The sequence below is a fragment of the Bipolaris victoriae genome, assembly GCF_000527765.1.
Source record: "Bipolaris victoriae FI3 unplaced genomic scaffold scaffold_134, whole genome shotgun sequence".
Taxonomy (NCBI): domain Eukaryota; kingdom Fungi; phylum Ascomycota; class Dothideomycetes; order Pleosporales; family Pleosporaceae; genus Bipolaris; species Bipolaris victoriae.
In genome coordinates, this window is record NW_014575258.1 from 1 (window position 1) to 28,000 (window position 28,000).

At 52.4% G+C, this 28,000-nt stretch overlaps 7 protein-coding genes across 7 annotated transcripts; 3 read left to right on the forward strand and 4 right to left on the reverse strand.

Moving 5' to 3' along the window:
* Positions 1–804: 804 nt before the first annotated feature.
* Positions 805–2,467, reverse strand: COCVIDRAFT_20191 (hypothetical protein; the record flags this gene model as incomplete). The annotated part of the gene is made up of 6 exons (XM_014696088.1): positions 805–1,677; positions 1,730–1,926; positions 1,989–2,106; positions 2,161–2,192; positions 2,249–2,329; positions 2,392–2,467. 6 exons carry the CDS (start codon positions 2,465–2,467, stop codon positions 805–807), a joined length of 1,377 nt encoding a protein of 458 aa, XP_014551574.1.
* Positions 2,468–3,285: 818 nt separating this feature from the next.
* Positions 3,286–5,202, reverse strand: COCVIDRAFT_30899 (hypothetical protein; the record flags this gene model as incomplete). Its single annotated transcript, XM_014696091.1, has 4 exons — positions 3,286–3,360; positions 3,415–4,805; positions 4,855–5,034; positions 5,091–5,202. 4 exons carry the CDS (start codon positions 5,200–5,202, stop codon positions 3,286–3,288), a joined length of 1,758 nt encoding a protein of 585 aa, XP_014551577.1.
* Positions 5,203–6,735: 1,533 nt separating this feature from the next.
* Positions 6,736–9,087, forward strand: COCVIDRAFT_112530 (hypothetical protein; the record flags this gene model as incomplete). The annotated part of the gene is made up of 5 exons (XM_014696092.1): positions 6,736–6,912; positions 6,976–8,169; positions 8,241–8,403; positions 8,468–8,809; positions 8,876–9,087. The coding sequence occupies 5 exons, from the start codon at positions 6,736–6,738 to the stop codon at positions 9,085–9,087; spliced, it is 2,088 nt and encodes a 695-aa protein (XP_014551578.1).
* A 1,831-nt stretch (positions 9,088–10,918) lies between these two features.
* On the forward strand, positions 10,919–12,725 carry COCVIDRAFT_112533 (hypothetical protein; the record flags this gene model as incomplete). The annotated part of the gene is made up of 3 exons (XM_014696093.1): positions 10,919–12,306; positions 12,354–12,551; positions 12,602–12,725. The coding sequence occupies 3 exons, from the start codon at positions 10,919–10,921 to the stop codon at positions 12,723–12,725; spliced, it is 1,710 nt and encodes a 569-aa protein (XP_014551579.1).
* A 3,179-nt stretch (positions 12,726–15,904) lies between these two features.
* Positions 15,905–17,776, reverse strand: COCVIDRAFT_20195 (hypothetical protein; the record flags this gene model as incomplete). The annotated part of the gene is made up of 3 exons (XM_014696089.1): positions 15,905–17,316; positions 17,430–17,718; positions 17,765–17,776. 3 exons carry the CDS (start codon positions 17,774–17,776, stop codon positions 15,905–15,907), a joined length of 1,713 nt encoding a protein of 570 aa, XP_014551575.1.
* Positions 17,777–19,228: 1,452 nt separating this feature from the next.
* Positions 19,229–20,987, reverse strand: COCVIDRAFT_30903 (hypothetical protein; the record flags this gene model as incomplete). The annotated part of the gene is made up of 2 exons (XM_014696094.1): positions 19,229–20,716; positions 20,799–20,987. 2 exons carry the CDS (start codon positions 20,985–20,987, stop codon positions 19,229–19,231), a joined length of 1,677 nt encoding a protein of 558 aa, XP_014551580.1.
* Positions 20,988–26,077: 5,090 nt separating this feature from the next.
* On the forward strand, positions 26,078–27,744 carry COCVIDRAFT_112520 (hypothetical protein; the record flags this gene model as incomplete). Its single annotated transcript, XM_014696095.1, has 2 exons — positions 26,078–27,024; positions 27,072–27,744. The coding sequence occupies 2 exons, from the start codon at positions 26,078–26,080 to the stop codon at positions 27,742–27,744; spliced, it is 1,620 nt and encodes a 539-aa protein (XP_014551581.1).
* Positions 27,745–28,000: the final 256 nt, after the last annotated feature.

Consider the following 28,000-nt stretch of genomic DNA (forward strand, 5'->3'; position numbering starts at 1 on the left):
CCATCCCATCCTTCGAACCCCCACAACAGATATTTACAACGCGTCCCAATCACCACACCCATACTACAAAGTCACACTCATGCAAAACACACCACTAACAATGCAGCAAAGCAACACAATAGTGTCCAAGAACTGCCCATGCCTGCTCAGCTCCACAAACTACCCACTAATCCACATACACTCTCCCCCAAAAAAAAGTCAATACCAAGTATTACTTTCCAACTTCACAATCATACACCCCCAACCCCCCAATCCAAACTCTTAAAAAATAACCCCCACCACCCATTGTTCTCTCAATCATTCATCCCACTTTCCCATATTGAACCAAAGTAATACACACCCATCCACGAACAACTCCCCCCACACACGTGCAGCCTCGACACGATATCCCCCAACCGTCCCAACTTTCAAACCCCCCATGTCGCCTTAACATATACTTACAACCTGTACCAGCAAGATCTACCACTCCGCTATAAGCAAACCAAAAAGCAACAAGCATTCACATCCCCATATCACACACCACATAGAAAACGAAGTGTACATCACTAACCCCCTCTTCTCCCCTAACAAGTTACCATCATCCGCAAGAAAAAAAAATCGATTTAAATACACCCACTACTACACACCTTTCCCACACCTTCAACCAACCCCCATGTCATTCACTTTCAACCCTCATAAAAGAAAAGTTCATAACATTCATATCCCCTCTTATTTTTACAAATTACCCTTTTCCCCATTCCACACACACACCCCCCCATCTCCCACCTTCATTAAACCCCAAGTTACAAATATAACCCTGCACATTCACACAACTCCCCTCGACCTCTCCAAAACACTGCGCTCAAGCGCCTCATCCCTCGCCGTCGTATACATAACCGCTGGTTCCTGTGCCTCCGTTACTTTGGCGCCCGTGTAGGCTGGTTGATTGGAGGAAGCGGCGATACTACCGCGGGGAGTGGTGCGGTCGGCTTCTGGGCCCCTAAGCGTTGAAGCTCTGTCATTACCATGGTTGTTGTTGGTGGTGGTGGTGGTGGGGGGGGAAGAAGAATAGACAGTGGGGCCATGGGCGTTTGTGTATGCGTGGTCTTTGGTATAGTTGGCAGCGGTGTTGGCAGTTGACGCAGCATGGTTGGCAGCATGGTTGGCGGCTGAGGTGGCAGTGTCGGCAGTCCTTTGGGCTGCATTCGAGCCAGTTTGTTGGGCGTGCTTCAAGCTGCCAGTTGCGGAGCTGGAGACTTGCGAAGCTGTGCCTTTGGCTTGGGAAGAGAGGTCCGACGCTGTTCGTTTACCCTTTTGCGCGAGAGCATTGCCCTGGTTCGCTACTTCCTGCGCACCGGAACTGATGCTGTTTGTAGCCGCGCGACCCGTTTCCTTTGTGCTGTTTGCGAGGGAGCCGACGCGGGCGGTGGCGTCTTGGGCGGCCGCGCGGCTGGTTTCAGTCACGGTGTTTGCGAGTTTCTGAGCGTTGAAGCTGGCGTCGTGGGCGAGCATGCGGCCGTTGTGCGTGGCGGCTGCTGCGAGTTCCTGGGCGTTTGTGCCAGCTTCGCGGGCGATTTCGCGGCCGCGGGGGGAGGCGATGAGGGGCGCGGCGTAGATGGAAGTTACGGCTAGGACGGCGAGCCAGAATGGAGGGACGGCTTTGACGAGCCAGTATAGAGCTGTGAGGCCGAGGAAGGACTGTTCATTGGTAAGCCTGTGGCTCATGTATAAGGTAATAGGGACAGCTTACAGCAAATGTCTTTTGTAAGTCCTGTCCAAAGACGATTCTCTGAGTCTGAACTGCAGCATACTGCACAAAGTCATGAATATCCTTCAGTGTCGCATTGAGCGTCGGCTCCGGGAACGTCTTGTATTCCTTAGGTCGTAGCTGAGCGGACAAAGAGCGGTTGCCCAGCATGCGGCTGGCTGACTCGGTAACTGATACCACTGGTAGAACTAAGGTCAGCTCTATACTCAACTATTATAGGGGTGAATCCGAGAACACTTACATCCCAGGGCGGTCACTCCGCCCTTCAGGGCCATTTGGGTGAGTGGGAGATAGTGTGCGCCAAACAGTAAACTGAGAACACCGATGTAAGAGCCCAAGGTACGGGTCGGGTCATTCCACTGCGGATTTGGGTTAGACGCGATATGTTGCGCGCATTTAAAAGATGGACTTACGTTGATGTACTGGTAAAGCGACTCTTGATGGGCTATCGTACGTGAGCATCGCTGTTATCGTCCCTTACATCTAGTGATTATATCTCACCTATGATCTGCTTCAACGGTCCAGGCTGTGGCTGCGTCGGATGTGCATTCTCTTCCAAAGCATGTTGAATTGTCGTAGCGACTGCGTTCATATCGAATATCAGTAACTGAGATGAAATCAACGGACGATGCGTCTAGGCTTACTCTCTGTTGTATCCTGGCCAGGCTGTCGAGCACCTTCACCTGCTACTGGTACGACGATAACGTTTTGCGTGCTCATGATGAATTTGGGTTGTGTCTGAATGGTTGTGTCGTCTAGAGTAGAGCACCGGTGTTGGATTATATCACACGAGGAACCCAAGGATGCATCATAGTGATTGCATTCAGTGAGGCAACTATGACGATCAAGGTTTGTGACGTTGGTGCAACCAGCTGCCAAGAGTAGGCATCCTTTCACGCAATCAACGCGATACTCCAATCTGATTGCCTAATTCCTTTTGCTTGAGTGATACCGCAGTGCGTGATATATGTGGGGAGCAGGGTCTAGAATGCATGGCCCAGGACGTAAGGTTACGAATTTACTTCATGAACAAATAGGAACAGTGTCAAGTGTTACTTTCCATGAAATCAAACCCGCGGAGAGCTACAGATATCCCAATACGTAGGTATGTTGTGATCACTAGCCACAGCCAGATCCACTTCTGTGCATCACCCGTGCCAAGGCTGGCTGTGGCACTTGTCTAACAAGCGGGCAGGCCCACATAGGTCCAGCCCTGCGCTTTCACGTGCAATTACGGTCAATGATGTCACAGGTGTGATGTTCAACACATGTTGACAACGACATAAGACTAACGTAAGTATTTTCTCATAGACAGCTGTCCCACAAATGAGTACAAGAATACCTGTTGAACAGTGTAGTCTTCCCCGCTTGCGCCACATCTATCCACGACGTGATGTTTTAGCCACAGTAACGATTGAAAAATGACGATACTTTCGTGTATATAAATTATGGATATATTGCGAAAATACTTATATGCTACAAAAGAGATATTGAGGTGCGCTAGCAAGGGGCGCATATACTCAGGGAAGACACAAAGTTCAGAAGTGAGGGGTGTTGAGTGCCATGAGGCAGAGGAGACCGGAAATAAGACCAGCGATAGGAAGGGTAAGAACCTAAGCCATGTTAGAAAACGACAAAGTAAAGATGAGTTTGAAAAAAAAACGTACCCATCCAGAGAAGATGAAGGCAATCTGGCGCCAGTTGACAGCGCCAAGATCGTAGTTCATCAGGGCGACACCAACAGCTGATCCAGTCAAGCACTGAGTGGTCGACACAGGCAGTCCAAGCCTAGAGGCGAGCAAAACAGTGACAGCAGCGCCCAATTCAACTGCAAACCCACGAGTGGGTGACATTTGGGTAATCTTGTTGCCAAGCGCACGGACGATGTGGTAGCCGTAGAACCAAAATCCGAGACCAAGCAAGAAACCGGCAACGATTAACATAAAGATGGGAGTCCTTGATCTAGTCGAGACCTCGCCTTCGAGGTAAGTTTGGTATACGGCCGACCAAGGGCCAACAGCGTTGGCTACGTCGTTGGAACCGTGGGCGATGGACATCATCATGGCAGAGACAACTTGGCAGTAGGTCCAAAGATGCTCAACACGAACATCGTAACGTTTGGCCTTGGAATGGATGGCACGGAGCAGGTCGTTGTCGTGCGTAATGACGTCCATAGAAACACCTCGCAGAAACCCGAATTTGAGATAAGCCCACCACTTTTGGGGGTTGAACCAAGACAGGGACTTGACGGGAACAATCCAACGTTCATAAGGCTCGGGCTTCTTCCGGGCCAAATGGACAGGAGTCGTGGGTGTCTCTTCTACGCGTGGCTTCTCCGGATCACTTGGCAGAGGACCCTCGTTACTTTGCTTTATCGAGTCCGACGGGGATCCATCGCCGAGCTTTTTCATGCTTTCGTCTTGGACAGAGTCTTTGCCAGCATTCTTATCGTGATGTGTTCCGGCGCGAACCTGACCATAGGCATCGGCATAGTAATCGGTAACATACTCCTCGCCTTTTCCAGGCCAAAAGAGATGTGTGTTTTCTTTGAGAAGCATGGGGCCAAGAACGACGTGCCAAACCCGGACGCGAGGGTCCTTCATGATCAACTTGCGTTTGAAAAATGGCATGAAGAAGATGTAGCAGATTGCCAGACACCCAAAAAAGACACCAAGGATGATGCCCACAGCTTTTCCAGCGCCAAACTCTTCGAGTGACGGTGCAGTGGGGGCTTCGACCACAATGAAGAGGGCAAGGAGAGCTCCCGTCGTGGCGAAGTAGAAGGGAATAAAGCGCATGGCATTCTTGAACGGATCCTTTCGTTCTAGAACCAAGTACTTGACTGTACCAAAGATTATGGCTGAGAAGGCAGCAGCAATCAATGGTGCAATGGCCCAGGAGGCGGCGACTTGTGATAGGGAGCCATCTTCCCAGGCCCACTTGGCATCAGTCTGACTTGCAAAGCCGGCTCCAACGATGGCGCCGACAACAGTCTGAGTAGTGGAAACGGGCATGCCTAGCTTTGTAGCAAGCATCAACCAGAAGGCACTACCGACCTCTGCCGATTGTTAGCGTGGTATTTTACAGTTGTTAGTATATGTTCTTACCAGCACAGCCCATGACCAGCATGAGTGCCCCCGGATTACCAATGAAACGATCGATGTCGATGATACCATTCTTGATGGTTGAAGTGACACGGGCGCCGAGCGCAACAGCACCGATGAACTCTGTAGCAATGGCAAGTGGTCCAACTTGAGCCATCGTCAACGTTCGTGCCGCAACAGAGGCTATTTTGATAGTTATTCGGCATGCTTCCCGTGAACATGAGTCTGTTGTTACTCACTGGCATATGCGTTGGCGACATCGTTGGCACCGTTACCAAAGGCAGAAAATACAAAAGCAATGGTGGTGATTGCAAGAATCCAGTCATATTTTGCTGTCACTGGAGACGCCATCTTGACTGTATAGCTGTGAGCCTGTACTTGAGTAGTCCCAAAACGCTGGGAGCACAGTCAACTTTATATGATAGTTGTCTGCGTCGAACATGTAGGGTAGGAAAAGCCAAGTCGATGCGACATGGAGAACGACAAGAAGCGCCCAGGATAGCAGGATGAGCGCCGAGTGCCAGGTTGCCGGTTGCATCGAGTTTCAGTGGTCTTGAGCCATTTGGGTCCAATTTCATAATCGTGTTTCCGCTGGTGGAGAGGTCCCGCCAAGTACATGAGATGTGCCTAGAGTTTCCGCTCTCTTGTCTTTGTCTTGGGAATTGCTCAGGCTGCAAACTCTTGTAGCCAATGAGGAATGGCTATTGGAGCACGCGTGTGGGTAGTTGGGCCTTGTGCGTTCGCATGTGTGAAAGAATCTGGCATGCTTCCGTTGCAGTTGGCCTTGTTGGGTACAACTTGAGTGCGATGGTGTTGCTCTATGGTGCAAACAGGTGAACCAATAGTTGATGCCAAGAGGCGGCGGGATGGCGACATGACACGGCGGCTGCCGCCGTGACACCCAGCTGAAAGGGGAGAAGAATCGGCATTACAGTTGCGTGGCGAGGGACTTGAACAGTGTTCGCATGGGCGCATCGTGAGCACATGGCCATGGTGGTTTCAACGCGACATGTACCTTTGTCTTTGGTTTGTATAGGACTAGACCAGGGTTTCCGGATATCGGCAGTCGATCAGACTAGCCATGCGATCCTACAGGCCGAGACGAGATAAGCCTGGGGCCAAAGGCGTGCACACACTGTAAGCATGCGCCTAGGAAACAATGACTGTTGTCGCAGGTCACGTGCTCCTGGCGACGGGCAACCCAGCAACGCTAATAACGCTTGACAGGGCGGTCCGGGGTAATAAGTACTTATTAGGTTGGGATGTTGAGATCTCCCAAATATGTATGTACAGAGTCTTTTGGGCCCGGCAGCTGCAGCAAGTGCCGAGCCCAATTCCATACATACATTTGTATCATGCGTTTATGAGCATCACATACATGCCCTCACTGGCCCTGTGTGGTGGGTGGTGTGGCAGCTGAGGGGGCTTGAGGCGCTCACCTGAGATGGGTTGCGTCATCTCCCATGTCACTTTGTTCGGGCACGGCGGATAGGGCGAAAGCCATAGAACAGCAATGAGGCGAGCAAAAGCGCAAGGCGAGAGCGAGAGCGAGTGAAGACGGATACAGCCGGGCCAGTGTAGGAGAATAACCGGCAGCAAAAATCAAAAGGCGTCAGTGAAGGGACCGGCGACGGACGGGACGGCTGGACAATTGTCGGTTCTGGCGTGGGCGGCTTCCCCACGCTCGCTCTCTCGCTGTAAGATACCCCCGCCAATGGGTCGCTGTTAAAAATTACCTAGCTTACTACCTCCGAGCTCGCAACCTGGCCGCCAGCTTTGCTCCTCGGACGGCGTGTCGGTCGACTCACCACACGCTCCCCAGGGTCAACAGTCTTCTTCACCGACCTCTGCGGCTCCTCTCGAGGCCAATTGCACTCGCTCGCCATGGCCACCGTCAAGGAAGAAGTGCGCGAGGTGCTCCTCGGCTCCACCGAGGAGCCCCAGCTGTCGCATCTTACGCGCGCCGCCTTTATGAAGCACGCCCAAAAAGACGAGTCGGGCGAATACTACCTCAACGAGGACCAATTCATCACGGCCGTTGCCCCGGAAGGCGAAGACTACGTAAGCAGCCGCCAGGTGCAGTCGTGCGTCTGATAGTCCCGCTAACGCCGCGCCCGCTTCTAGCACAAGATCAAACGATATCAGTATGGCATTCTCTTCCAGGTGGCCGACCGCGACCAGAAGGGCAAGGTCAACATCCACGACTGGTCCGTCTTCCAGAACCTGCTGGCAAAGCCCGATGCCGAATACGAGGTCGTCTTCCGCTTCTTCGACAGGCGGCGCACCGGCTACATTGACTTTGACGAGTTCTACCAGACATGGAAGGCACACAAGACCGAGGACAGTCTGCCCTTTGACTGGGAGGGCCAGTGGGCGGCGCTGTACATTGGCTCCAAGAAGCACAGGCACACTATGACGTATCCCCAATTTGCCCAATTGCTGCGTGGACTGCAGGGTGAGCGAGTACGCCAGGGCTTCACTTACTTTGACCGCAACCAGGATGGCTTCATTGAGCCAGAAGACTTTCAGCGCATAATACGCGAGACTGCAAGCCACAAGCTGTCCGACTACCTGCTCGAGAACCTGCCGACATTATGCAACATTTCAGTGGGGAGCAAGATCTCATACGCCAATGTGCGCGCTTTCCAGAACGTCATTCAGCAGATGGACATGATTGAGCTTATTATCCGCAACGCCGTGCAAAAGAGCCCTGACGGCAAGATTACCCGCACCGACTTCCTCAACGAAGCAGCTCGTATAAGCCGCTTCAACCTCTACACGCCCATGGAAGCAGACATTCTGTTCCACTTTGCTGGCTTGGACGAGGCATCTGGCCGGCTCGGGCTGCGAGACTTTGCTCGTGTGCTCGACCCATCATGGCACAAGATTGGCTCTCTGGCCGGGGCAGCGGTTGCTGATGCAGGACAAAAGGTGTTTGCGAGCACAAAGTCAATATGGCACGACGTACTAGAGTCTGTGCATCACTTTGCGCTGGGATCTCTAGCTGGTGCGTTTGGAGCGTTTATGGTGTACCCCATTGATCTGGTCAAGACGAGGATGCAGAACCAGAGAAGCTCTGGTGTTGGTCAAGTGCTGTACAAGAACTCGCTCGACTGTGCCAAAAAGGTCATCAAGAACGAGGGATTCAAGGGCCTGTACTCTGGTGTGCTTCCCCAGCTTGTGGGAGTAGCGCCGGAGAAGGCCATCAAGCTCACAGTCAACGATCTGGTGCGAGGCAAGCTGACGGACAAGTCAACGGGGCAGATCAAGTTTGCTTCTGAGATGTTGGCGGGTGGCACTGCGGGTGCGTGCCAAGTTGTAAGTGATGCTGGGGGGTTTGTCGCGCAGGGTTTGTGTAGAGGTGAAGGGGCTAACGTGGCACACTGCAGGTATTTACCAACCCGCTGGAGATTGTCAAGATTCGGTTACAAGTTCAGGGTGAACTGTCCAAGAACGTCGAGGGTGTTCCGCGGCGGTCAGCCATGTGGATTGTGCGGAACCTAGGTCTTGTGGGCCTATACAAGGGCGCTAGCGCGTGTCTGTTGCGTGACGGTAGGTGCTTGTGGTGGTGTTGAGGTTGAGGTCGAGGCCATGACTGACGAAAGCTTTTTTCTAGTTCCCTTCTCGGCCATCTACTTTCCTACCTACAGCCATTTGAAGAAGGACTTTTTCGGCGAGAGCCCACAAAAGTCGCTGGGAGTTTTGCAGATGTTGACTGCGGGCGCCATGGCGGGTATGCCGGCGGCATACTTTACCACGCCATGCGACGTGATCAAGACGAGGCTGCAGGTGGAGGCGCGCAAGGGCGAGGTTGCATATACTGGGCTGCGACACGCGGCGGTGACCATTTGGAAGGAGGAAGGGTTCAAGGCGTTCTTCAAGGGCGGGCCGGCGCGCATTATGCGGTCGTCTCCGCAGTTTGGCTTTACGCTGGCCGGGTACGAGGTTCTGCAGCGAGGTAAGTGGGCGCGTAGAGGCGATGACGGGGGGGGCTGAGGTCGGAAGGAAGCTAACAAGAGGACAGCACTACCGATGCCAGGGTCATCGCAGGCAGACGCGTCGAGCCTGGAGCCATCAGTGGGTCTGGAAGAGGCAAAGGCACCGTTGCCGTACCTCCGCAGCCGCAATGCACTCAAGGTGATCCTAGACCTGGACGAGAATTTTGGACGTCCCAAGCTGGCCAAGGATGCAAAGTTTGCGGGGATTCCCGGATTCGGCAGGCGACCGGAGGCTTAGAGCTGGGGCGTGGGCGGTCAGTGGGAGTGGAGTGGAGGGGAGGGGAGGGGAGTGGCATGAGGGCGGCACAGCGAGGATAAGGGATGCAAGTGTATTGTGTAAAAGTAGTGGTAGAGAGAGAGGGGGGAGAAGACGCAGGGAGTGAGGGATGAGGTTTAGTCTACACTAGATGATAGGCAGCAGATGGGTAGATGGATACATAGGTATGATACATGGATAAGTACTTGGTACATGGTCGCGGGCCAAGCAGGGCAGGGCGGCTGTTGCATGTTTTGTTTGTTCTTGTTCTGCAGGTGCGTGTAAGTACTTAGTGTAGTGTAGTGTACATGATTAGGCGCCAGGGAGCGGCAAAGGGAGGATTGTGGAATAGGGCCGATGCAGCTGGTCGGAGCCGCGTCTTCTTCTCTAGTGTTTGGTTTTTTTGCTCGTCTTGGTCTCTTTGCTGGCTCGGCACAGAGGATTTTGTTTTTCCCGCGGGCTACTGGCGAACCCCGTGGAGAGGGCCAGGGCTGGGGGAGGGTGCAGTGTGGGGTCCTGGGCAGGCTAGCGGCTGCAAAAGCGGGGGAGAAGGACGCTCGGGCGAAACCTTTGGCTGTGCCCGGGGGGAGACATGTTTTGGGGCTGGTTGATGGTTGGTGGTTGGCGGTTGGTGGGAGAGGCTCAACTGTGGATTGGGCTGCCCGTCTGTCTCCGTCTGCATCCTCCTTGCTGGCTGTCTGGCTGGGCTTGTGCTTGCTGGCTGCCCGGCTGCGCCTCGTCGCCCGCCTGCCCGCCTGCCCACGCACAAGCAGCCAACAGCCATCCAGCCAGCCAGCCAGCCAGCCAGCCAGCGACGATGCCGTTGCCGTTGCTACTATTGCTGCCACTGCTGCGGTTACTACTCATACTCCCACCACCACTGCTGCCACCCCGTCGTGTCGCCCGCCTGTTCCCTTCACCTCTCTCGTCCTGCTTCACTCGCTCGCTCGCGGCTATTAGCCCGTCCCTTGCGACCCGAGTTGCGCCCTTTCCCACTCCATGCAGGGCAGCCCGTCCACTCAATCCAGTCAACAACCGCCCACTACCACCACAACCACCACCCCCCCGCAATCAGCCTCCTCCCCATCCAGTCCACCCCGTTCCTCACATGTCCTAACCACCACCACTACCACCACCACCACTGCCGTCGCCGCCAGAGCCCCGTCACTGCATCTCCCGCTGCTCCTCTCATATGCCCATCGCCCTCGAAGCTCCGTCCTCGTCCGCAGACTCGCCCCAGTTGATGTTTGTCATCGGCACACGCCTTGGACACCGCCTTGAGGCTGAAAAAGAGCCGTCGCACTGGCTCCCTCGGGTATGTTTCGCACCGCGCAGAGCCGCCTGCCTCCTCCCTCACTTCCTTTGTTTTGGCCTATTTATTACTTTCTTTTTTTTCTTCCACACACACAGAGACGCTTTGCATCATCTGCTCCACATGTAAATTGCCTAAGGCTGCCCTCTTCCCCGTTTTTGCGACATGGCAATGCCCATGACTATCGTTCCTGCTCCACTTGCACTTGCCCATCCCTGTCTGCTGCCCCAGTCGCCTTGCGACTTCTCCGCCTCCACCTCCACTTTGGCCTCGATCAACCCAGCCCGCATCACCACACACGCACACGACATCACTCCCTCACAACCATGCTGACTCTAGTCCAGACTGCCATCAAAGACTGGTCTTCCTGTGCTACTCGCTCCTGTCATCGCCCTCGAGGCCTCTGCTTGGGCGCTTTTGCCGAACGGTCTTTGGGATAGCTTTCCCTCGGCCCGCTCGCATTGCTTACTGTATTCTCCCTTTGCACCCTTGGCTACCCAGATGCTCGACACCAGCCACTATTACGCAGACGACGACGCGGTTTTGCACTCCCCTGGCCTGACGGCAGTCATTGTCAAGACAACTCCATCACCAACTCCACCTCCCATTGGCACTTTAATGTTTGACCCCCCGACTCTTCAACAGAGCCACGACTCTGCTTCTCCACACCAAAAGACGCACCATCCACACAGGCCCCGACCACGCCCTACCCAGGGCGATATGGTCCTCCTCCGGGAGATGAATCCGAACAGGCCGGACATTGCCCTGCAAGCAAGCGAACAGGCCTTAAACTTTGATACCGACTCTGGCAGCGACATGGACGCCGAATCACCAGCCGCAGCCATGGGCCCGTCCGGCTCGAGCCGTGTCAACTCTGCATCAGCCCACTTTCAGTCACTAGCCCTGCATCACACTGTACAAGAAGCCCGTGGCCCAAAACTTGATCCCAAGTCGACCCATCGAGATTCGGTACTCGAGGACGATATCAACCTCAGGCCTCTTCACCTGCTAGCAGACCGACGCCCATCTCAGACATCCTCTGTGCTTGCCCCATCAAATGGAATGCGTCATGACACCAATGGTATGCACCGCTCTTTGTCTGGTAACTCTGCAGCCTCGACCACGTCACTGCAACCACCAAATCAGCAATTCGGGGGACTGACAAACGGGGGCTCGCTAGATATCAACGCGGCGACATCCCCAGGCCTTCGACAGTTGACCATCCCACAACCAAGAGGCCTATCCACAGACACTCTCCCAGCATTACAAGCCCCGTCTCCCGCTCGCGATGGATCGACTACTTCGCCCGTCCAGCAATTGCCTTCGTTCAGGCACATGGACGACATTGCACGCTCGGCATCGAGTGATCACGAGGCCAACAGAGTCAACGGATTCCCCCAACGACAGTCTGTGTCTTCGAGTGGGCAGTCACCAACTTCTAGAGTGCGGCAATTATCCATCGGCTCGCACTCACCAGCAACGCCCTTTACTTCACTGAGCGCTGCATCACTAAGCGCCTCTTCGCCAATGAGCGCCAACGACTCACTCCAACGTGGTGATTTGTTTTTGAGATCAGCGGGCGGGAGTGTGTTTGGCGATGCCCGAAGACCGTCACATGCTGCCTCAGACTGCGCCCCGTACAACGCATTGCAGTCTGCATCGAGCGAGAGTTATCAAAGCTCAGATGGTTTGAGTCCTGCTTCACAACCAACGCCCATTGAGCAACGCCCCCGCCATATGAGCCTGGACGGTGCACTTGCATCACGAGTGTTACCACCTCCAGTGGGCTCTGGCTTGCCACAAAGCATCCCCTCACATGCTACTGGGTCCTTCAAGTGCGACTACCCAGGCTGCAACGCTGCTCCTTTCCAGACGCAGTATCTTTTGAAGTGAGTATCATGTAGTAGTTGTTTAATGTTGATGCTGACCATAGTAGCTCACATACAAACGTACATTCGTCAAATCGACCCCATTACTGTCCTGTGAAAAACTGCCCTAGAGGCGAGGGAGGCAAGGGCTTTAAGAGGAAGAACGAGATGATACGACACGGCCTTGTGCACCAGTCGCCAGGCTATGTATGTCCATTCTGCCCAGACCGCGAACACAAGTATCCCAGGCCGGACAATCTACAAAGGTATGTTGAACTGATCAAAAGTGGTGTGCTCGTCTAATAGATGATCCCAGGCACGTGCGCGTACATCATACCGACAAGGATAAAGACGATCCTCAACTTCGCGATGTCCTAGCCCAGCGCCCTGAAGGCGGCAGTCGTGGGCGCAGGAGACGTGTGAGCGACTCTGGTCATTAGTATGCGCAGGTTTCCAGATGTAAAACGACTTTTCCTTTTTTAAATCTCGTACCTTTCCTCTATACGATGCAATTCACTTCTTTTTGGCTTTTTTTTTCTCGTATGACTGGCGAGTCTTTTTCTAGCGGGTTTACTGGTGGGACTAAGGTAAGGATATATACATGTTTATGAAGCAGGCGAAAGCAGGCACAGGATTTGTCTTGGTTTGGGGGTTTTTGGCTGTATGCTATTGCTTGTTCTAGCGCCGAGGATTGATTCTTTGGAGAGGCATGTCGATTGTGCTATGGATATCATGTTTGTAATCTTTTTTCCAAATCCATCAGAGATTTTTATATCTCGCTTTTTTTTTGGCTTAGTCTCTAACTCTTCAGAGAGAAAGAGGGGGATGAGGTGGGATAGGGTTATGTATTTTTTCCCTTGTTGGATCTGGAGTTGCAAACGAAAAAAAAAAGAATACGAAAATAAAAATCCGTCTACAAAAATCACAATTGCATGTAGTAATAGAAACCCACGAACCTCTTTTCACATGACATACATGGAAGAAACCCGAAAAATCACACACGGCACGGGAACTCGAGATCACAAGAGAGAGAGAAAAAACGCTACCTCCGAGCCGCGCTACTCCCCCGACCCACACCCTCCCTTTCTCTCTCTCTCTCTCATCTTTTTTTTAAACCATTTTCACCCGTTAGATCTGGCCCCACCTAAAACGCCCCTTTTTTGCGGCTTCACTAAGCACATGCAACTAGTAAGTGCGGCTCTTCTTTTTTTCTCTCTCTCTTTGGGATATCTCGGTGTACGGATTTTGCTTAATGGGGAAAGTTTGACGTGTGGATGGGTTGGGCTGGGGGGGGGAGGGTGAGTTGTGAGTGTAGCTGTATGGCACTCTTTTTTTTTATTGTAGACATCGAGGCAAGGACGCGATGAGGCTTATGTTCGCCTTGTCTGCGATTTTTTTTTAACTAGCTCGGCGTTTGAAATAACAAGGTGTATGGTTTAGTCATGTAGTAGCGGTGACATACAAATACCCCTCGATAGGTATAGTAAGGTGTGGGATGTAGGGTGTGTGAGGTGAACGGTAGCAGTACCAGCGGCGAAAAATGACGTCTTTGTACTACATAATGCTACGTACGCCCACGCTGACGCTATGTTACGCCCACAACCTCCCTCCCCCCACCACCCGCGCTACCTAGACTCTCTTCCAACCCGTGCGAGTCGCGAAATTGCTACAGGAAAGTATCGTTGCCGTGAGGGGTTTATGTAACCATCTCCTCGCCCCTCTTGCCTCTAAACATTTAGTGGGAAATCGGAGGGGGGGGGGGCTGCCCAGTACCNCCCCCCCCCCCACTTCTCTTTCGCACCGGCGAATTAAAGCTACTACTTACGTTGCATTATCGCATGGGGTCGGAGCAGTTAGCTGTACTAGAGTGCTAGAATAGAAAACCATACTTATCTACCAATCAAAACATACCCACACTGTGCATTTACCAACAGAAGATACTAACTGCCTAGTCACCACAACCTCCAGTTTTTTAAAAAAAAAAAAAATATCGAAATATCGCATGAAAGGAGTATTGTGGATTCGCCGTATAATACTACACCCATCTCCCCTCCCATCTCCCCCCCATCCATCTTCCCTCCTCACTTACTACACGTTGTTTCGCTAGTAAAAGGGTACGTACATGTATACAAACACTTTCGGTTCCAGCAAGACCCGGGTCCCGAACCACAAACACACACACACACACACACACACACACACACCGCTTTCACTTTTTTTTTCGCGAGTCCAGAAGCCCCCCAAAGCGAATGCGACGCGGGGGGTTGAGGTCCGAGGGTTAGGGTTGGGTTCGGGCCGAATTTTCGGCGTGTGCGTGTGCGGTGGGGTGGGGTAGATTTGGAGGTGGTTGTTGGTATCGGAGGTTTTGAGGGTTGGATTCGGGGTGGTGGTGGTGGTGGAGGCAAGAAGAGGGGGGGGGGTTGTGACTGGTCGTTTGGAAAAAGGTACATTCGAATGCTCGTAAGTTCTTGTGACTCGGGAGATTCGAGAAGTAAGCTGGGGGGGTTAGCTTAAGGTACATGATTGTTCGAGGGAAGTTCCTTGTTTGCTAATTCTCTTTGCGTAAGCAGAGAAGATGCTTGTTGTCGTATTTTTGTTGCTTCGTTGTTGTCAAGCATCTTATGATCCGCTGTTTGGTGTTGTTTCTTCGGTGGTAAGTATCGTGGATAAGCGCCAGTCGGACCGATAACATCATGGGCAGTTCCGGTGGAAATGATTTTCCGGGAGAGGGTCAGATACGTACGTAGTTGTGTTAACTATATGTAATTTGGTGACTACGATTGTGTGCTTGTAAGCATGATCCTAGCGAGGATAGACATGGAAGGCTATGTAATCAGCTACTTATTTTCCAATCTCGATTCTAGTTAGACTTAATCGATTTTCAAACTGACTTCACCACAGTAGTAAGAAAATAGAGTAAACCAATTCAACTACACAGATCAAAATATCGCTTCCTACAGAATATTGGATTACGAACAGGAGTATCTAGTCTGCCTATCAACAACCTATTTCACCTTTTACCATTTCTGTCACTCTGACCCTAAATCCACCTACTGCAAGGTCACTTCCCTCTCCACTATGCATCAATTCGCGGAACCACACTCCCTTTCCATTCCAAAGAGAAACTCTGGTGCCCAGATAAAATCCCTAAATTCTCTACGCATACAGCCGTTGACGACTCCGCACACAAAGCCAAATCGCGTATGTAATCCCTCGCCAGTACCTCAGAACAAACACATTGAGAGATGAGTCGCTTAGCGGAGACCCTTGTACGTGGAGTGTTTCTGCAAACGGGTGTGTATTTAGAGAGTTGAGTGGGTATTTTAAGGGGTACTATGAGAAGAGGGGGAGTATGGAGATCAAAGGGGTTAGAGGTGGGTGATTGGTTGTGCCATGAAAGCATGATACAGTTGTAAGAATAAGTGTTTCGTCATGATTAAATTTCGTCGTACTTATACATCTTAAGCAGTAAGACGCTATAGAATGGTAAGAAAAAAACGCAATCATAATCGTCTTGCCTTAATTCCGCAAGTCCACCATCATCCCATCCCATCACCCAAGATCCGCGCATAATTTCCCCTTTCAAGAAAAGAACATCTTTCGAGAAAAAGTATCATCATCACCTCCTTCCACTCCTCACATCAAAAACATCAACCTCCCTTTCCAAAACCCCCAAACTCTTCCTCCTCCTCCCCTTCCCAGACACTACACTCGCACTCCTTCTACTCCGACTCCCCCTCGACGCCGCACCCCCAGTATAACCCACGCCACTATCCCTCTTCCCCACCACCATGACCTGTTCAATAACCTCGACAATATCCTCTTCATGCTTCAACTCCCTAACCTCATGCTCATCAGAAAGATGTTTAACCAGCGCCTTGACATCACCACAAACAGTGTCGGAATCCGAGTGCTTGGAGCAGATAACGCAGCAGTACTGCGCGTCGGGCCCGTCGCGATGGCATTTTACTACGAAGCGGTTTGAGACTTGGAAGGTGCGTTCGGTGTCGCCGGCCCATTTGGAGATTTCCCAGGCTTTTCCCGGGGAGAGATGTAGGGACCCTGCGCAGTGCGGGCAGCGCGCATCTCTAGTGGTGAGGAGCGTGGGGTGCAGGGGCTGCGTGGGGTCGCGCTGGAGGTCGTAGGCGTATTGGCAGTAGAGGTGGCCTGGGTGGGATGGGACGATGGTGGAGGTGCTTTCGGTGACGGAGGACGCGGGCTCGACTTTGCTTTGCCAGTCGAGGATTGTTGTGTTAATTGGGCTATTGGTTCGTACGTGTACGGGTTCATCGTGCTTGACAGTCACGGTAGTAGTCGAATTGGCACCAATGGGTGGCTGAGGAAGTACTAGGACTCGCGATGGTGCTTGAGATGCTGCGTGCGAAGGTGCTTTAGACGGCGCTTTTGATGGAGCTCTCGACGGTGCCTGAGACGGTACTTTAGATGGTGCCTGGGACGGTACTTTAGATGGTGCCTGGGACGGTACTTTAGATGGNGACGGTACTTTAGATGGTGCCTGGGACGGTACTTTAGATGGTGCCTGGGACGGTACTTTAGATGGCGCTTGGGAGGGTGCTTTGGACGGTGCTTTTGATGGTACTTTCGACGGAACTTTAGACGGTACTTGAGATGGCGCTACTACAACCGTCGTCGGTCGTACGCAAGATATCGACTGAGACGGAGTAACAGACGGCGCATAAGAGCTATGGTGAGAAGGCGCATGTGACGGTGCATGGCTAGTCGAATGAGACGTTACATGGGAAGCCACATGCGAAGGCGCATGATGTGGGCTCGAACGAGTCGTAGTAACTGAATGCATCGACCGCGGTGTAACTGGGCGCTCATCCATCTGCCGGTCCTGCAGTGCGACCAAGATTTCAATCGACCTCGCTGCTGCCGCTCTTGAAGCCGCGTTGATATTCGATAATTGATGAGCCGCCGAGTCAGATGACACAGGTCCGTATATGGCAGTGCTCACAAGCACGCTCTGCAAGGCAATGATTTGCCACTGGAGCTCCGTCTGCGCAGTCACTAGTACATGTCTCGTTAGCTGACTAGTTGGTCTGCGACACTCGACTTCAAGAGATGTAGCAACGAGATCCAAAACACGAATGCGCAGGATGGCACGGCGGAGAAGTGCATACCATCACCCATAGCGAACTCGGTGCCCATTGCGTGATATCCAATCTCAAACTGCCGGACCATTGTCGCCTTGTCCGTCATGATGGCTTCTTCGCTGCCCAACCTCTCATCCGAGACATATTCGGCTCTTCTCGAGTAGCTCCTGAGGCTCTGTTCATATTCCCTCTGCTCCTTCAAAGACAAAGTGCGATACAAGTCCCTAGTAGCATCAAACACTCCCGAGAGAATGTATACGAGGGATTGCACCACGTTTGCCGGATCAACCGAGGGATTCTGTCCAGGCTTCAGTATCTAGATATAGAACAATATGTCTTATGACCACGCACCAGATACTTACAGCAATACCCATTTCGTCTTCGGAATAGTATTATCAATATCTTCGGGCTGTTTACCCCAGATATTCGGACCAAATGACTCGTTAAGAAGAGGCAAAAAAAGGGTCTTGATAACTCAAAAGCTTAAACCAACGGAGAGCAACGGGGAGTTCTTTAGTCTAAAGCACACAGATTGACTAAGCAGCAAGTCCCGTGTTCACTTGCATGATCATCGTAAGCTCCGAAGGGGGGACAAATTCCCCATGCAATCCCTACTGGTCTGAACGGTCTTATGCTGAATGATGGCCGTGTACAGCTGGCAAGGCGCCATTGGTGGCCCCATGCTTTCTTTTTGATTGGCATACCCACAGTCGCGGGCCGCACCAGGAACGTGCTCATTGGGAAATCGACGTCATTCCCAGCCGGAGGATTGCTGTGGGACAAAAGGATAGCAGTAGTGCGTAGACCCTGTGGTGTGATTAACGGTCGATTACTTGTCTAGGACCCGACAGGTGTAACAAGGGCCGAAAGCGGACATTATTGGGCTGTAGTCATGTCTCGAATGGGAAATGGGGGAGGCGAGTTGCGTCTACGGGCCGAGATTTTTGTGGTTATCTCCAGAGTGCTCGCCTTGCGTTGGGAGCGGTCAGAGAGTGGCTGCATCTCGCATGTGACATCATTCTCCTCCTGCGACGCGCTCAGAAATGTAGTCTTTGGCACCACGTCATTGAGGCGCTTCCACAGTACGTAGCGCAACCAGTAGCTCTGAACCCGCGGGTCTATTGTAATCGAGGCTTTTGTTTCTAGTGGTGGCTGGTAATCTACTGGGAGAAGCAAATGTGCGACTGCAGACATCGATCGTGGCATGCCGTCGATCATCTGTCGCTAGTGCCCAACTAGTGCATGCTTTCTTCCACACTCTCGGTTGCAGACACAGAGATGACGGAAGATGCTTAGGCAAACCGTTGGAACGTTACGTCGATGTCATATCTGCGGGAAATAGAAGAGGTAGGGAAAGTGTGGATGGCTGAAAACACGGGGAAAATCCATGTAGTAGCATTCACACTAGGGCTATTCCAGTATGGGGTAACCAGCATTACGAGGCTACTCAAGACGTACATTGAGCTATTTCCCACGACCATCACTAGCTAGTATGCTCAGCAACGCCAACATTCTGTGACTTTGTTGCACATAATCACATTGATGCCCAAAGAGAAAGCTACTACGAGGGCATACCGCCTCTTCTCAATTGAGACAGGTGTACCGACTTTCTATCCACTGTAGAGATTTTAAAATTCCCAAAGTACTGGTAAGAGAGAGATGTTCAATGCTGAACAAAGGAGTGTGAAGAATGAATCTGCATCGGTCGCCTCCGTCCGAAATCCTGCGTCCAACTTCCAATAACATATTAGTACAACTACACTTACCATCGGGTCGTTCCACACTTCATCCCCAAACTCTCCACTTACTGCCAAGACCCCGATCTACTACTCCGCCTCGTCCGCCTCAGGTGCTGCAGCCTTGTTATCTTCCAAACTCTTCTCATGGATAAACCACACCAAAAGTGCACTCCCAGCTACAAGCACTATCGCGACCGCCAGTGCCATTCTCGTAGCCTTTCCGTAGCACTCTCGTACAATGCTCTTTAGAACAGGATCTAAAGCCCTGTAGTACGACAATCCAGCCCTTACTCGTTCTGCAATTTCAGCTGCGTTGTCATCGCCCTGCAACGCACTCTGAAGAGTCTTGCGCAAGGTCTGATTGAATGCCGTTGCGCACAACGAGATGCCAAAGACCGAGCCGAGCGAGCGAAACAGGTAAGAACATGCCGTAGCAACTGCCTGGTCTGCATGTGATGCGTTTGCGATGAGTCCAATAAGCGTGGTTGTTATACCAACGCCGGTACCGAAAGAGCATATGGTTGTCCCCACTACCATAAGCGGGATACTCTCGATCAGGACCCCGGCGAAGAGCAGAATGAACGAGAGACCAACCGTGAGCGCTGTGTATGCCGAAACTGTGATCCAATAGTATCTTGCCGTCCGCTTCATGTAGAAGCCGCCAAAGAGTGAGCCTGTGACGCTAAAGATAATGGAGGGAACAAGAAGAAGCCCAGCGTGTGAAGCATCGTAGTCGCCGATAACCTGCCAGTAGAGGGGTATGTAAAACACCGCGGCTATCCAACCTCCCAACGAAAAGAAGTTGCAGAAGTAATACGCAGAAAGCGTTCTGTTCAGAATAATGTGACCAGGCGCAACCGGATTACTCGCCACATACTTCTCCACCAAAACAAACACACCGAAAAACGGTGTCATGGAGAGTCCAGCAATGGCAATCGGGTCCGACCAAGAAACATTCGATCCGCGATCCAGTCCAACAAGGAGTCCGAAAACCGCCAGAATCAATATCGCCGCCCCCAGAAAATCAACCTTCTTAACCTTCTCTTTCCAATGCGATTCGTCTTGTTCCGGGAGCTCCAATGCCAGCGCCACAGCCACCATAGCCAAAGCACACATGGGGCCCTGTGCCAGAAACGCTGTTCTCCAGCCAATACTATCCGCCAGCAGCCCACCTAGGGGCGCTCCCGCAGAAGCACCCACCGCATAAACCAAGTTGAGGTAACCCTGCCAGGTGCCCCTCTCCCTCAACCCGAGAATATCGCTCATCAGCACAGTAGTACAAACGCTCATCCCGCCTCCCCCTACTCCCGCGAACGCCCGCGCGGCAATAAGCTCTCCGATATTACGCGCTAGCCCGCATCCCACGGATCCGATGCCGAAAATCAGATAAGCGGAGAGTAAGCATTGTTTTCGTCCGAAGATGTCACAGAGTTTGCCGTAGAGTGGCTGGAAGGCCGAGAGCGTGAGGAAGTAGCCGGTTGCGATCCAGGAGGTCGAGGAGAGGGCGTGCAGGTCTGTTCCTATGGTCCCATACGTGGTTATTATGAGGGTTTGGTCTGCGGCTGAGAGGAAAACCTAGAATGCAATTGTTAATTACAGATGTCTTTTTTCTTTTTTAGGTGCTCTGGAAATGGGATCAAGAGCGTTGGGAGCTTACACCGATGGCTAAGGCTGGGAATATATATTTCATGCGTTTTCGGACTTCTGGTAGGCCCTGGTGCTTGAAGGAATCTCCATGGCTGGCTTGTTGTTCAATGTCTCTTTCATGGTCAGGAGGTGGGTTGCCTAAGAGTGGTGTCGTCTCGCCAAGAGATGCATTTGGGGGCGAAGGAGCATTCAGTGCCATTGCAGGGTGTTGTGTGCAGACAATCTCAAGACGCAGCCAACTCTAGAATGCAAGAACCAGAATGCGTGTACATGTATTTGTACCTTAGCGAAGCAGATGACTCAGAGCTATGGGTTGCCAAAGGGATATTCATGCGAAGTGCACATTTAATCACCGCTTATGTCCGTGGACGGAGCTATGATGCGATACGTAGGCGACTTTACTCAACTAAGCACGGGAACTCGCGATAACGCGTACATATCACGTCAGCACGCAATTGGAGGAGCAATTTATTTTTGAGAAGGAGAAGGTATCGTGACTTAAAGCTTTGCATATCCGGTAGAGCAAACAACATATGAGGAGATAACACATTAAACCGCCATGTCCAGGTCGTAACGAAGAAAACCATCGTCGCCATAGCAACAGCGACATCACGTTGTATATTCGTTTTTATGAGCTTACGCGGGCTGGTACCTCCGGAGCTGGAAATAATGTTAGCGTCCAATTCTAAGAATGAGGCAGGACCAAGGTGACTTACATCCAGACTCAGGTATTTACTAGACATCTTCCCTTGATCCCGCATAACACCAACCAATGTTTCACTTTCTTGGAAGAAGCCCGCCTTGAGGGAAATGACGATGAATTGCATACCAGGGCTAGCATGTTCGCGCACATACTTGGCCACACGGCTGACATTGACATTATCCAGCGCCGCGTCAACTTCGTCAAGGACAAAGAAAGGAGAGGGCTGATAACTGTGGATAGCAAACAGTAGAGCCAGCGCAGCAATCGTCTTCTCACCACCAGAGAGATGCTCCATGTCACGGAAGCGCTTGAGCGGCGGCATGGCGTGGTACTTGAGGCCAGCAAGATACGGCTCTGTGCTGTCTTCCATATCAAGATACGCCTGTCCTCCCAGCGGGAACTGTGGCGATTTTGTCAGATCCTTGTATGTGCCACCAATGTTCTCTGAAATGTGGTTAAATGCCTTCATGAAAAGATCGTAACGCTTCGTCTTGACTTCCTCGAAGGCTTTCTTTGCTGCTGCTGCACGCTTACGTGTCTCGGCGAACGCCTCGTCAATGGCCTTTAGACGCGTTTCGGTGGCTGCCAGACGCTCAGCAGCACGCATATTTGGCGTGGCCTTGTTGATGTCAGTCTCCAGGTTGGTAATGACATCGGTCAGCTTAGACTCTGCAGCCTTGAGGCGGGTTCCTGCCTGAGATTGGACACGCTCATCTTGGTCGTCCTCCTGAAAAGTGTTAGTAAGATCCAAGCAGCTGTACATATTTGGCACACTCACGCTCTCAAGTATCTCAACAATCTCCGTCTTCAGCTCCTCTTCCAGCTCCTCAAAGTCCACTTCTATGCCGTAATCGTCGACCTCTGCAGGTTGGATCTGGGTCGAATCAGGGTCCTCGTCAATGTCCATTGCATCGGCGTCCGGTCGCGGCATGTCAGTCATCGGTAACGATGTCAGTGGACGTGAGTCTTCAGTGAGCGGAATCTTGATCTCATTGACACGGCATTCCTTGAGCACATTGTATCGGTTGGTTGCGCTCGATTTGATCTTTGCATCCTCTTCATCAACCTCCTTGAGCACGTGTTTGACCTTTTCGTTCCGCTGATCAAGGGCGCGGCGTGCTTCCTTGACAGCAGCGACTCGTTCGGCAAGCTTCTCTTCCAAGCGCCTTCTCCTGTCTTGCAATGTCTCGAGCTCAGCTTGAAGGACATCTCTTGCGCCTTGCAGCTCTTCTTGCTTGGCCTGAAGCTCCGTGATGTCGGCGGTTTTGCGTTTGATTTCGTCCTCTGCTTGCTTGAGACGTTCTTCAACACCGCGCAGTGATGAGTCGACTTGCTTCATCAAGTATTGAAGTCTGCTCCGCTGTTTGCTGAACTCGAGACGCTTTTCGGCTGCTTCTTGCTGGACGGTACCTTGTTGGGCCTCGTAGTCGCGGATAGATGCATAACCAAGTCGCTGACAGAACGCGGCAAAGACTTGGTCATTGACCTGGTTGACGGTATCTTGGTAGCGCCTAAGCTCGTCTTCTCGACTTTGCAATCGCTGTGCCTGCTTGTCGTAGTTGGGACGAACACCCTTCAGCTCAGCCTTGTGATGCGCGAGCTCCTTCTTCACACTCTCAATGTTACGGCTGAGTGCTCTGGCTTCCTCCTTGGCGCGAGCAATCTGCTCCTGCAGATCAAGGAGCTCGACCTCGAGTGTTTGCTCTTGAGTGTATTGACGATCTTGCTTGGGAAGCGCACGAAGTTCTTCTTCATACCTGTTCCTCTTGTCTACTAGAGTTTGGTAGGAACGCTCGTCCCACTGCTGCTCGCTCGAGTCATCATCCCTATCAAGCTCACCACCCGTCTGTGTACCGCCCTTTCCGATGACGCGACCGTCTAGAGTGACAGCCTTGACCTCAATCCGCTTGGAGTACCTCAGCTCTTTTGCAAGCTTCTCTGTGTTACAGATCATGGTGTTGCCACATGCGGCTGTCATGGCTCGCTCATGCTTGGGTTCGTAGTTGATGCAGTCAATGGCAAGACGCATGCCTTCGTGCATTCCCTTTAGCTGAGGGTCGACGGCTTGGATCTGGATCGAGTCCAGAGGGTTAAAAGACATGACGCCGATGCGCTCAGCCTTGAGATAATCGATACATGCTTTGGCAGTGGCCTCAGTGTCGACAATGACCGTGTCCATCTGGTGTCCCAGCACGCGACCTATGGCCTTGCGGTACTTTTGCATCTTGGGCGTGATGAGGTCCTTGTATCGGCCATGCACCTTCTCAGACCCAAAGCGGGTCTTGAGGCGCTCAATGGTCCTGCGAGCCTCTTGTTGCTTCCTTGATTCGCGGCGGCTGCCTTCGACTATGCTGAGTTGCTTGAGGACCTCCTGCAGAAGCTGGTTCTTTTCGTAGTATTGCATCTCAATCTGCTTCCGGTCGGCTCTGAGTCTGTCCAGTTCTTGCTGCTTGGCGGCTCTCGCGCTTTCGAGCTCTTGAGTCTGCGCCTTGGAAGACCGCTGGCGTTCCTCGAGCTGACTGATGTCGGCGTTCAGTCTCTCAACGGCCTTTTCGTGGCTTTCAACGCTCTGCTGCAGGTTCCTGACATGATCTCTGTCCGTCTCGACTTCTCGCTTAAGCTTGTCTATTTGCATTTGGTCGCCGTGGGTGCGCTTCAAGACTTCGCTGCGCAGGCGGCCGTATTCTTGGAGGTCTTGTTCTGAAAGCTCGCGTCCCTGGTTCTGGGCAGCAGCCTTGAAGTCATCCTCCCATTTCTTCTCAGCCTTTTGCACAAGCTCAAGGTCCTTTTGGCACTTTTCGACAGCCTTTTTTTCAGCGTCTCGCTTCTTCCTGAGCTCGTCAATCCTGCTTTCGTACTTTCGGCGGGTTTCGTTGGAAAGACGAATCTTCTCTTCAATTGGCGCAAGCTCATTCGAGGTATCCTCGATTTCCTTTTCTTTGGCTTTTGTGTTTTGATCAGTCTTGGCTAGATCTCGCCTGATCTTGGCCTCGGCCTGCCTTTCCGCCTCGTGTCGCTGATGGTACTTTTCTACGCTGCGCTTGTGCTCCTTGAGCTCTTCCTGGTGGCTTGCAATCTTGCTCCTCGCCCTCTCCATGACTTGCTCGTAGAGATAGAGCTTCCACAAGTTCTTTGTGACAACAGCTTGGTCTCGCTCAGCCAGCTTCTTCTCGTACTCGTCAGCTTCGGCCTTTTGATCCTGGTATGTCTTGAGTTCTCCATTGATTGCGCGACGTTCGTGTAGATGCTTGGCATTATCTTCGGTTGCGGCCTCGGACTCTTCCTTGAGGCGATCGTACTCGGCCTTTTGCTCCAGACTGCCCGAGATGCGCTCAACTTGCAGGGTAAGCTGCTCGGGTGCCGTCGTGGCAAGCTTTTCAACGTCTCCCTGGAAGACGAGAAAGTTTCTCGCCTTGACCAGAATGCTGTGCTCTTCCAACGCGTCATTGTACTGCTTCTGAGTCACAACTCGGTTGTTGATACGATATTCACTGGAGCCGGAGCTGGTGATGGTGCGCTGCCACTCGTGCGTCTGCTCTGCGTCGTCCTCGAAGACGGCCTTGACCCATGCATTCTGGGGATCGATGCGCTGGCTGCTCGTCTGCGATTCGCCATTCTCTTGGGAATCGCCATTGGAGGCTCCATTGGAGTCGGCAGCTTCAGTTGCGGTGCCGTCTGCTGCAATACGTGCTTCCTGGATGATTCTGCCGCGATACACCATATCCTTTAGCTTGTCGGAGCGCAGATGAGACGACCTAACTCCCAGGACAAAGGAGATGGCGTCCATGCTGTTTGACTTTCCGGATCCATTGGGGCCGATGATTGAGGTGAAGTACGAGTCGCCAAAGAGCAGCGTATGCCGTCCCCGGTACGACTTGAAGTCTGGGCAAATTAGCAGAGCACACCACGTGCGCGTAGAGACATAACTTACTGTATATCTCGAGCCGCACAAGCTTGCCCATGGTTGCGGATTTGTGTGGTGGGATGTCGCGGGGGTGGATGGCGACGGCCGCGGTGAAGCGCGTACCTGGTCGCGTCAAGCAGCGCACAAAGCGCCCGCCGTAGTTGGCGTCTCAGGTGGGCCGCAGTGACGAAACCAGGCCCTCTGCCCCATGTGCTTGGTTGATTCACCGTACATTGTCATACACGCACAGATATACTCTCACGTATATCCCGCATATACACTCTTGTACATACACCAACACCGCCCATACACAAGTACACAAACTGTGTATATTCTCTGCTCATCAGGCACACGCGTTACTCATCCTCGTGACCTTTTGTCCTCACACGCCCCCCGCCGCCGTAGTGCCACCACCAGAACAACGTTGTCTAGCTTGCCAATCAACAGCTGGCATTTACCCACGATTTTTTTCTCGACAGCTGCGAGACGGAACAGCATCGAACCCATACAGAACCCCCGCAAATCGCTCCTGTCTTGTCTTGTCATGAGAACATAGGCCCTGACTGCTTCCGACTCAAGCTGCCCTCCATCACTGTACGCTCCTCCCCCAAGTGTCGGTCCTTTTTCTCCACCATGGCCCACGCCAGGCAAGCTGGCTGCTATACACCTGCTAACAGCTGTCATGGCTCCAGTCTCTCCTCCTCGCTCCCTCAAACGACTCCTCCACCGCCGAACCCCTTCGAACCTCGAGATTGTCCCGGAAGAAGTGCCTGCCATGTCAGCTCCAGACGATGACGCTGGCCCTGTGCCCCCCAAGTCCCACTCAGAGCCCCAGCTAGGAGTTTCTGTCCTCTCAGCACGTCCGCTGCCTGGCGACTCTACTCACGCAGGTGCTGCTTTCCTCGACGACACTGCGCCCTCATCCGTAAACCAGCCAACTTCTAGCCCCGGCCTCTCCCGCACTGCATCCTTCTCCAATAGCTCCTACCATGACGAGTCCGACCCTGAAGATGCCTCCTTCTTCCCGCCTGTCGAGAAGCTCACCATGTTTGACTTTGTCGAGAACCTTGCTCTCGCCCAGCGCATTGAGAAGATACAGAGCTCCATCTCCAACCAGACGGAGCGCATCAGGAACCAGGCAAAGAACAGGGGCATAACCAGAGATCGCGTTGTCGAGGAGTGGCGACGCAGAGTGCCAACTGAAGCCGAGCAACTCGACAAATATAAGAAGCGCATGCGCCGCTCGGTCGACCGTCTGAACCAGCGCTGGAACGAGTCTCTCACAGTGACTGCGCGCGAAAAGACATCCTTTATCGCCGCCGTCTTGAACATCTTTGTCTCGGGATACTTGGTCGGATCCCATCCAGAGTGGTTCCCTCACTGGTACACGGCCCAGCTGCTCTACTTTATGCCAATCCGCTTCTTCACGTATCACAAGAAGGGCTACCACTACTTCTTGGCTGATCTGTGCTACTTTGTCAACATCCTCTTGGTCCTGACCATGTGGGTTTTCCCTCAGTCTAAACGACTCTTCATTTCGACGTACTGTCTTTGCATGGGAAACAACGCCGTAGCCATCATCATGTGGCGTAACTCGCTCGTCTTTCACAGCATGGATAAGGTTGTCAGGTTAGTATTGCATAGTCGTGTTTATATTCATGTACTTACTTTTGTAGTCTTTTCATTCACATCATGCCATGCGTCACCCTACACTGCATCGTCCACCTGCTCTCGCCAGAATATCAACAAGAACATTATCCCGCCATCTACAACATTCGCCATTCGGACCCAACCTCGCCCCACCACTATGGTCTCTTCCAGATGATGCTCTGGGCCACTTGTCCGTATGCGGTTTGGCAGCTATCCTACCACTTCCTCATCACGGTGCGCCGTCGCGATCAGATTGCAGCAGGTCGACCAACCAGCTTCACGTGGCTACGAAAGTCGTACGCCAAGACCTGGATTGGCAAGATTGTCCTTGCACTGCCCGAGTTCCTTCAAGAGCCCGCTTTCATGTTCATCCAATACAGCTATGCTGTCCTCACCATGATTCCCTGCCAAGTGTGGTTCTGGTACCGCTGGCCTAGTGGTCTCTTTCTGAGCATCGTCTTCGTCTGGAGCGTCTACAACGGGGCTACCTACTACATTGACGTGTTTGGAAACCGCTTCCAGAAGGAGCTTGAACAGCTCAAGAAAGACATGGCAAAGTGGCAGTCTTCGCCCGAGGGAGGCTTCACGCCTTATACACCTGCAGGTGATAATGCAGAGAAGCAGCTAGGTTACATTCCTCCACTCGAAGGCAGCACCAGCGTGAAGCCGGTTGATGGAGAGACGCGGGAGAGGAAGTAGCATGCTGATATTGATTGATTTTTTTACAGATTTACAACGAGCATGTAGTGAATCTAGATCTCCTTTGCGAGCTGCGAAGTCTATTTTAGAGTGAGGGATCCCTGTTTGGCGTCGGAGTTGCGGGTAGTGTTTTTATTCTTTTGAGTAATGGGACTTTTATTGGGTTACGGGATGCATGTGCTATTTTCGACTGGTTGATTAGATATACCCTCTTTCCTTCGCTTGGTCTGCGTCGTTGTTATCCGTAGCATGCGTT